The sequence below is a fragment of the Netta rufina genome (genome assembly GCF_964035555.1).
Source record: "Netta rufina genome assembly, chromosome: 2".
In the NCBI taxonomy this organism is placed as follows: Eukaryota; Metazoa; Chordata; class Aves; order Anseriformes; family Anatidae; genus Netta; species Netta rufina.
This window is the reverse complement of record NC_140124.1, coordinates 8,445,995-8,455,924: the sequence shown is the minus strand read 5'-3', so window position 1 is coordinate 8,455,924 and position 9,930 is coordinate 8,445,995. Positions and strand designations below refer to the sequence as shown.

Here is a 9,930-nt window from a genome sequence, read left to right as displayed (position 1 = left end):
GCGGAGGTAGAGGCGGCGGAACGGCGGCGGCCGGCGCCCTGCTGCAGAAGGGACGGCAGCTCGGGACTGGGGAGCCGCGCAGACGAACCGGCTCTCCCCTCCCCCCTTCGCCCCCCCTACGTCCCGGCGGGGGATGGTGCGTCCCGCAGCGCGCGCCTTGCTCGCGCGGTTCGGCGGCGGGGGGAGGGGACGCGCCGTGAGGGAGACCCGGGCCCCGCAGGGCTCCTCACGGGGACGGCGCACCGGGGGGGGGGTCGGGGGGGTGGCGCCGCCGCCACCTCGGCGGTCCCGACGGCCGGCACCATGTCGGCGGACGAGGACGAGCTGAAAGTCCCGGAGGATATGTTCAAAGACGTCAAGTTCTTCACCGTGGGGGACATCGACCCGAAGGTACCGGCTCCCCCCCCCTTCCCTGTGACCCCCCCCCCCCGTTTTATGGGGGGGGGCAGAATGGAACCTTCCAGCCCCCCCCCGCCCCCCCTTTCCCTTTGCGCGGGCTCGGGGCTCGCGCGCCGCACCCTGAGGGGAGGGGGGGGGGGGGGGAGCGCGCTCCCGCCTCCCCTCAGGAACCGTTGAGGCGGGTGGGGGGCGACCGTTAACGGCCGTTCCCGCCGCCGCCACCGCCATGGGAGCCTCGGGCCGGCGGCGCAGGCCCCGTAGCAGCCCTGTGAGGGGAGGAGGGGCGGGCAGAGGGATTTCCTGCGGGAGACGGGGCCGGGGCGGCGGGGACCCCCCCCCGGGCGCTCCGCACCGCCCGCCCGGCCGCCTCCCGTCAGCGCCCCGCCCGCCTCTTCCCCCCCTCACACCTCTCCCGCCCTGTGGTGCGAGGCTCCCGGCTCCCCTCGGCCTTGTGGGGTCGGGTTGTGTGGGAAATAAATAAAAAAGTTTCCGTGTTTTGGCCGCTCGTGGTGCTTTGGGACGGCGGCGGGGTGGGAAGGGGTTCCACGGGGAAGTTAAAAGGGGTTTCTGCCCTGGGTGCTGTGCTCCAGTCGGTGCTGGGCACCCGGGTCCTGCAGCTCCTGACCTGTTGAGTTGTTTTTTGTCCCCAAAACAACAGGATTATACCTCAAAAACAGCCCCGCTCTGCACTTAAACAGGAAAAAAACACCAACCTGAAGTCCTCAGACATGAAATATTTGTAAATGTGTCTGAATAACAACTACCTAAAGCTATAGCAGCAACATTATCATGTATATAAAGATGACTGCAAGTAACAACGGGGCTCTGGTAGATCAGTTTTTACATAAATAGCGTCCCAAAAGGCACCTCGTTCGGTTTGTGTTGACACAGCGAGGCAGTCAGCAGCACTGCCACGGAGCGAGTAACCAGGCTTTCCTTTCAGCAAGTTTTCACATGTGAAGTTTCATTCCTGTTTCATTCCTCATAGCACTTAATGTCACTGCCACGAGGCTCCAGCTCGCTCTGATCACGCACACGAAATTCTCACCCGTTTGCGGGTGGCTTTTCTGGGTTGCAGGTTGACTGTAGCCTTGGTAGTTTTTATAAAAGTTGCAAGTATATTTGAAGTTTTTACTTCCTTTTTATACCAATGGATGTCAGGTTGGGTTTGAGAAGAGATCTCCTCCTTCATCTTTTGGGGATGAGCGCTCTTTGAGCAGCTTATTTCTAAATGTTTTCTCCGAACATCAGTTATCTTAAATACTGGAACAGGCCTAGCACAAGCGAGCACTGATCAAAACAAATCCAAGAGTAAGAAAGAAAAAAACCCAAATCATAGTATATTCAGGTGAATAACAGCATACCCACTACCTGTTAAAATGTATACAGCATAAACTAGAAGGGAAACAAAAGTCTGGAATCGTGCCTGGATGTTCTTTGGCAAATGAGGGAGAATTGGGCTGCTGGCACTCGTCTGAGCCCATTCCTCTGGGATGTGCACTTGGCTGTCCTCACCTGACGGAGGCGATAACTAGATGTCAGCTATTAGGATTATTTCTTTTAATAAAAGCTTTTCCTGCTTTCCTAAAAGATGTGAAGCCAAACCGTTGAGCTTTGGTCGGACTGGTTAAAATCAATATCAAAGAAAGAGAAAATAACGCCTTGTAGCATGAGGACTTTGAGCAGGGTATTTGGCTTCTGGTTATCTCATTTTATTATTATTATTTTATGCCCATTGCCTGACTTCAAAGATTCAAATTCTTCCTGTTTCTTCTAACTCAAGATTTAGTGGGAGATAAGGAAGAGGGAATTTATATGCCCCAAAAATGGAGATTCTCTGAATGGGTTTAAGCTGGCGTCTGAAGTGCAGGACCATATTGAGGCTTGCCAGCGTTTTATTGCCTGGTTACAGCTGCAGGCATGCAAGCACTTACACAGGGAAGATCTTTCAGTACAACTTCACAGTTTTGCCACTACTTCAGCTGAAGAAGTCACGTGCTCTGGGAAGAGTTTTGAAGCTGACATAAGCCACGTTATTAAAAGTCTTTTCTGAACCACTTTAATCATGGGGCACTATCATTCATCACAGTTACGGTGTTTAGGCTTAAACCTGATGCTAGCAGAACTTTTTGCATGAGCAACTCTGCAGCATTGTTTTGATATTAAAAAGTCCTATTTCTACTTCATTAGTTGCAACTTCTTTCTCATGCTGTCAGGTTGGGATGCACAGCTTTCATTCCAGTCTCCTCTTTTTAGTGTCCCCATAAATATAGACAGGCAAAGGGGATTTGGAGAGAGTTTTGCAGGACAATGAGCTTGTGTCCTCCTCCTTGGGAATGTTTTTAAATTTCTACTATTTTCAAACACTTTATTTTGATTTAATGTTTTCCATTGGAGTTGCAGCACCAGTAATAAAGTTTTACCAGTAGTAAAACTACTAATTTCTCAATAATAAAAGAAAAGAATAATCTGAATTGAAATTTTCAGCTTTGAACTCCAGACTTTTTTTGATCGTTTTCCCCCCTCTTCACCCTCCCAGCCTTCTGTGCTACTTTTATTGTCATACAATTGAGTCCCGTTTAGTATGGGCTGGACTGGACTCATCGCACAGACCTCTACAATTGAGCTGGGAGAATGATAACATTTAAACCAACACTTTCTGTATTGGCCTTTTAAAAACAGGAACAAGATGTGTTTTGTAAGTGGTAAGAGGTTTTGCATTTTCCGATATTGAAATACTCTTAATCCTCTATCAATTCTTTTCCCAATGCGGCAGCCCTTTGTTAGAAGTTGCCCCTTCTCAGGACAGTGTTTTTTTTTTTTCAATTTATTTTTTTTAATTGCAAATCCTACTAATATCCATTTTTTTTAATCTGTGTTTGCCTTTTTGCTTTTTTTTCACATGTTGCTTCCATAGCTACTGACTTGGTTACTTTTCCTTTCTGTACTTTGCTCAACGTATATTCAGAGGCTTCTGAAGCTAACGACTGGAAAATCAAAGGCAAAGGAGAGGGGATTTTTTAGTCTGCCTGAGAAAAACTAGATTTTGAAGGAATATATATTTTGGAAAAATGTAGAACATCCCAATTCCTATGCAAGCCTAAATTACTTTGGAAAGTAAACCTCCAACTTCAGTCATTAAAATGCAGCAGAGTTACAAACTGTTGGAAATCAAGATTTAAAAGGGATGCATTTGCCTACCGCAAAAAGAGTGCTCTCTGCTTGTACAGAACGAGAAAGCTGTACTCGTTCCTCTAGACCGCTAAAAAGTCTTCTCTCTTTATTGTTTTTCTCAAATAAAGGGGATAATAATCATTTGCTTCTCCTTGTTCTCTTTTGGTTTTAGGTTATTCAGCTTCTGAAGGCTGGGAAAGCCAAGGAGGTGTCTTACAATGCACTTGCTTCTCATATTATTTCGGAAGACGGGGACAATCCAGAAGTTGGAGAGTCTCGTGAAGTTTTCGATCTCCCAGTGGTAAAGGTGAGTGGCTCAGCCAGAACCTTGGTTAAGTACTGACACAGACACTTCGTTGTAACACAAAGTATTCCTCTGCAGATAATGTCCAAAGGAAATGTGTCTTTAACATTTTTTATTCTTGTTTCATGAACTTTTATCCTGAGTTGTAGACATCTGTTACAAGTGGGTCCTCTCCTTTCTCTCTCTCATTACTCTGTATCTGTTATCTCTCCATATTTTGTTTGTTTTACTGTTGTGTGTGTGGTCCATTCCCTGTTTTTCTCTCCTACCTGGCAGTTCCTCCTTCAGTCTTCTGTGACATCGTGGCCTGTGCAGGTTGACTTTAGAGATGTTTCTGATGGGAAAGTTTATAAGTTTCTGGCAATGCAAAAAAAAATAAATTGTAAATATAAATAATATTTTTTTATGTCTGTTTTTTTTTTTTTTTTAACACATAATTGGGAACGTGCAGAATGGTTTACTGGGTTCTGCTTATGTGTATGGTGTTAATTTTAGACAATAGAAGCACTTAGAAAAAAAAAACTTCTTCCCCTCTTCGTTTTATATTTTTCTGAAAATTGTTGGTATTTTGTTTTTCCAGTGAGTTTACAGGCTTCATATTTGAAAATGTGAGCTTGTTGTTCTGCAAGTCACGAATGATTAAAAAAAAAAATCATTATTATTTCTCTGCCAGTACATGGTTTTGGGTTATTGTGTCCATATGGTTGCAGGTGACAGTAGTGAATTCTGATGGCTTGTAGCATGAGAGTTCATCTGGCAGTGTAGAAGTATGAATTAACAAATTCCCAAAAATTAAGGGTGCTTAGCTAGAGACCTTATGGTTATAGTGGGTGTGCTGATTAATTTTAAGCTGAGCTCCTATTTTTAATATCTACCCCTTAATAAAAGGGGTTTTGTGGCATAATTTCAGTCTTATAAACAAGAAGACTGCAGCCACTCTCGTGGGAAGGGAGGGCATCAGTGTCCTAGCAGTGCCTTCTGCTGTCAAATTCCTTTTACTTAAACAATTTAATTTTCTTTTGGAGCACTTCTAACTAAATTTTCTTTCGTTTGCCAAAAAAAAGACAGCAGGTCTTTCAGTGATGTCACTTAGTTGGACCTGAAAACATCACAGCATGATCTATAACCAAGAAGATTAGACTTATTATCGAGGGAGTGGGAGTTAGAGGTGAAGGTAGCTTGCTACGGGGAGAAAAGGGATGGAGAGTAAGGAAGAGAAAAATTTAAGGGAGAAAAATCTCACTTTCTTTTTTTTTTTTTTTTTTTTTTTTATTAAGTTGAATATTGAATTATTGTTTTTTAATACGTTTTTTTCTGAGGGAGAGAGAATAGCAGGAATTGGGGCACCATAAACATGGTTACCACAATATATGCGTGTGTGTATATATGTTTATATGTATATATTTGTTTTTTGGAGGAAAAATTATGTCATATTGAATGTGATGTCATTCTTTCCCCCTTTTCACTTCTAAACTGTATGAGACCCCTTTCTGTGTAAGATTATAGTTCCTCACTCCTTGGTCATGAGTGTAAGGCAGGGGATGTTGGCTGTTTGTTTTTTTTTGTTATTGTTTTGTTTTTCAGAGCAGGGAGAACTTAAAAAGGAGAGCATATGAATAAATACTGTAAACAGTGTTCAAGGAATTATAGAAGGACAAGAAAACTGTTCCCATATTACTGCATGATCTTTGAGAAGTCTTTCTTAACTTTTACAAATCAATCAGAATGGTTCTTTTGTTAGGCCTTAGTAAACTCTCTGTAAAACACTTAGACTCTAAAGCTGAGAGATGCAATGTAAATTCAAACTAGGTGTAGTACAAACTTAGACATGACCTTATATTTCATTCATGCAGGCAGAGTTTTTTTTTAACATTTTACATTTCTTATTTTTCAGCCTTCCTGGGTGACCTTGTCTGTTCGCTGTGGAGCTCTTCTACCGTATCCTTTAAGTTCAAATTTGATGAAGTTTTGTAGGAAATGTGTTAAAATAGGGAGCATCCAGTCATTAAAGACGTATGTATGTACATGTATGTGCATCTTACATTTTTAAAATGATAGGATGGGTGTTGCCTGCAAGGATCGTAGCATGCTTGGAGCTTCTTTGTTTTACTTTGCTTTTCTTCTCCCTTGGGCTATTTTAGCTTCTTAAAAGAAACTTGCAAGAAAATTGTCATCAAATGGACTCAACCATTTTAGCTGGAAGTTGATAATTAACTGTGAGAATCCGGAAAAAATGCTGGAATGCAGTAAGGGGGCAAATGGTGGTTCTGAGTAGAATGGTCCATTTACTGCCTTTTTGAGAAACGAAACAGAGAAGAAGCACACAGTAACTCATATCCATACTCTGTATTATAAATGACAGTTTGTTAACAAATAGGGGGAGTATTTCTGTTACTGGAGTAGTCTGTCCATGCATTTGGCAGATGCTTGTTGTTCATTTTGGTTAGATTTATGCTTAACTTGTTTGGAGCATATATTCTGGCATATGGATGGTGTAGTTCATTTTACCATTTATTATGGTTTCATCTTAGTTTCAGTTTTTCTTTGGATCACAGGAATGATGACTGGCTGTTGTTATAGAAAGAAACTCGTGCATCTTTTCCCTCAGACCATTCATGAGAAGGACTGTGGAGATGGAGAAGCTGGAGCAGAGCAGTACGTTCCAGTACAGATACCAGCAGATGATTGCACTGAACAGTGCCAAGCCTAGGGAGGAATGCTCTCAGGCAGGAGATCTCATTTCAGAAGGGTAGTGGGTGGTGGTGTCCATAATGGAAAACGAGGTGGTATAACCAAGAATCCAGGTGCTCATATTAGGGATTCAGGTCTTAATGTGTCTCAGTCATTTATGATTGGAGTTTTATGCTTAGTATTTCAAGGTACATGTATATGCCTTTGTATCTCACTGTGTCTTGTCTGTTTTGAAGATACCCTGTATATTCTCTGCATCCCCAAGAGAATTAACCTCAAAGAGTGAGCTGTAGGAAAGGAAAGCATTGAATCAGAAAGAAATATATTGAGGTCTTTACAGGTGTTCTGATTGATCACCATGTCAAATAGGTTTCACCAGTTAGCACGAAACACTTGCCATAGTCATGGGCAATAAGCTGACCCAAGGAGAAGAAACTTTTTCGTAAATGACTTGGCTTCCGAATGGAAAAGATACACCAAACATTACATGTCAAAACCGCAAGTAGCAGAACTACTACATTTGAAATAAAGGGATTGTTGTGATGTGATACAGGCTGGTGATTTTTTGTGCTTTGCATTTAGAGATAATAAATGTGTTTATCAGCCTACCCTTATCAGGATGGGAGTGTACAGTTGTTTATGTCACATTTCTGTAAGCTCTCTTCTCCCTGTTCCTTAAGGCTGTTTTGGGGAGAGAAAAAAAAAAAAAAAGCTTGGAATTAGCTACTTTTTCACACTTGTGTAATCTCGTGTTGTGTTGTTCTTCTTTCCCATAGAGAAGTTGCACTATTAGGAAATAAGTCTTCCATTTGGAACCAGGTGTCCGTAAAAGGGTGTTTTTAAAAGTGCTGATGTTGTTATGTACTCAGAAGAGAAAGGAACAGATAAAAACTACGGAGCGATGCAGTCCATAACCAAACTGTAGCAGTAAATGTGGGAATGTAGCCCTGAATGGCTGTTGCTTAGGGAGTTTTATTGTGGTTATATATGAATGGCCAAAGGAAAAGCCCACGTCTCAGCTGTATCATGTTCTTGGGGTGCGTGGAAGGAGAGGGGTATGCACACCTGTCAGCAGTAAATGCGTACTTGCACGTTTGCCTTTATTTCTGGCCCTTCATGTCCTTAGAACCTGGTGGTTTGGGATTATACTCAGAGCCTTATAGTGCTCAGTAAAATGGGCTGTTAAGTCTTAACATTGTTCTGTTTCAGTCTCTTTATGGCTTCTAGCGCAGTGGCATCCGGCCTTTCATTAGGGTTTTAGGTACTGCAATAATGGAAAAAAATTGAGTAGTTATTTTTGTTAGCTTTTTTCTGGTTGATGGCTTTTGGGCTCTGTTTTGGCAGAGCTTTGAGGTTCTGCACTTTAGTCTTCTGTTTAAGTTTTAATTTGGAGTAATACTCAAAACAGTGAATTTACTGAAGAAGCAAGTCCTAGAAATATCTTCTGTCAATTAAGTACATGGATGCAGCAAGAGCAAAGACTTTGTTTGCATACCAATTTCAGTACTTACTTCCTTGGCATTTGTCTATGTAGAAAAAGTTAATATAGGATAAAAGCCCAGTAATTTTGTCTGTTCCATATAAATACATTTTAACATTCCACCCTAAAAGTTATTTTCACCAGGGGGGACTTGAGAAAGCAGAGTGCTCTGTTCACTGTGAAGTGCTGTCAGCAAAATCTGGCTAAACTGCAGTTGAAGGGAAGTAACAGAAAAACGAATCTAGAAACAGACTTACTGGAGGAGAAGAAATTGCAGTCTTGTATGTGAAAACTTCAGTCATAATACCATAAAGAGGGCAGCAAAAGCACAAGTGAGGAAGGCTTATTCTTCCCTGGTCTTTACAGATGAAAGGAGGAGGGCGATCAGAGCATTTCTGGCTGTTACTGAGGGAAAAAATGAAGTGAGCTTTGTTGCATTCACTCTGTTTTGTTTTCCAGATCAACTCAGAACATAGTTTTGCTGCTTCTGACTGTTCTAAGATGGATGGTCCATTTATTCCCTGCTTTTAATGGACCTCTTACAAGTTAGGTACTGAGTTGTTGCTGCTCTAAGTGCTAGCAGCAGGTGCTAAGGCGAGGGGTGGGCAACCGTGCACTGCTGAAAGCTGCAGTGCTGAAACTGCCTGAGACGAAATACTGAGCCACATGGTGAGCCTCAGGGTGTTCTGTGGACTTCTTGGGGTATTCTGGATAATCGCAGTAATCTGTTGATGTGTTCTGGGCTTTGTTGTCAGCTTTCTGCGTAGATCTCAGTTTAACTGTTGCTGGTGCACCTGTCAACAGCATGGGGAGGGTAATCTTGTTTGCCTAGTCTCAGTATGCAGTTGCACCGTAACACGATGCATGTCAACACGATGCATGTCTGTTTCTGTAGTTGTTTTTTTCTGAGGAATTAGGGGTTTTTCTTAAACACAAAACAACATGGAAGTGTGGAAGAAGCAGAAAGGTCACAGAAGTCAGCTGGTCCATCTGTCTTTTCCATGTCACTTCTGTCAAACCACTCTTTCTTCTATTTCACAAGGCCCCCATAACAGAAACTTATTTCATATTCTTCCCCATTCACCTTCCAGCGCCTCGCTGTTCTATTCCTAGAGTTTAGCCTCAATACCTTGCTGCTGTCTAACCCTGTTTTGCTTTATTTGAGACACCAGAGAATTCTCTTTTCATTCGGTAGCCTTTTATGGACTTGGAGATGTTGTCTTAACTACTTAAGCCCATCAATTCTGGTTCTGTCAGTTTCCTCTCATAAGTCATGTTTACTAGGTCTGTAGAAAAAATATTCGCATTGCTCTTTTCACATACTGCTTCATTTGTACATCTCTTTCAAGCATCTGAAAACAAACATGCATTGCTGTCAGAGATCTTGTTGAGTGTTGAAAATATGGTGGAAAACTTCACATTAATTTCAGGCTGTGTTTCTGCTTTTACATCCCAGTGCGATTTTTTTTTTTTTTTTCAGTTTGTGATTCACAGTAGCTCCTAGATTGTTTTTTTTCCCCTTTGAATCTGTTGCTTGGCCAACTTTCTATCCAGTGTTATACCTTGGTAGGAAAAAAATTAGCTGCAGATTTGATATTTTCTTCTAGTGACCTGCCTGCTAGTGTTCTCAGATAATCTCTCTAAAACTTAACAGGTGTTCAACTTTAAATTTTACAGTTGTTTTCTGGAATTTCTTGTGTACCATGTTCATTCTATTTTGTCTGTTGCTGACTATGACTTTATTTCCTGGATTCTCCTGTATTTCTCCTGTATTCTCCTGTACTTCTAGGTATGGAAGATAAGCACTGACTGATAATGGAAGGAAGCTATTGATAAAGGATTGACTCCTAAACTTTACTTAGAATCAGAGAATCATTCAGGT

The 9,930-nt window shown here is 42.3% G+C and overlaps 1 protein-coding gene across 1 annotated transcript in view; it reads left to right on the top strand.

Moving 5' to 3' along the window:
* The first annotated feature begins 277 nt into the window (after positions 1-277).
* The window catches only part of PAXIP1 (PAX interacting protein 1), a 34,435-nt gene continuing 24,782 nt past the window's right edge, over positions 278-9,930 (top strand). The window contains exons 1-3 of the mRNA XM_084283078.1: positions 278-390; positions 3,746-3,880; positions 5,772-5,815. Coding sequence (XP_084139204.1) covers positions 304-390; positions 3,746-3,880; positions 5,772-5,815 — 266 coding nt within the window. The 5' untranslated portion in view covers positions 278-303. The remainder of the gene's footprint in view (positions 391-3,745; positions 3,881-5,771; positions 5,816-9,930) is intronic.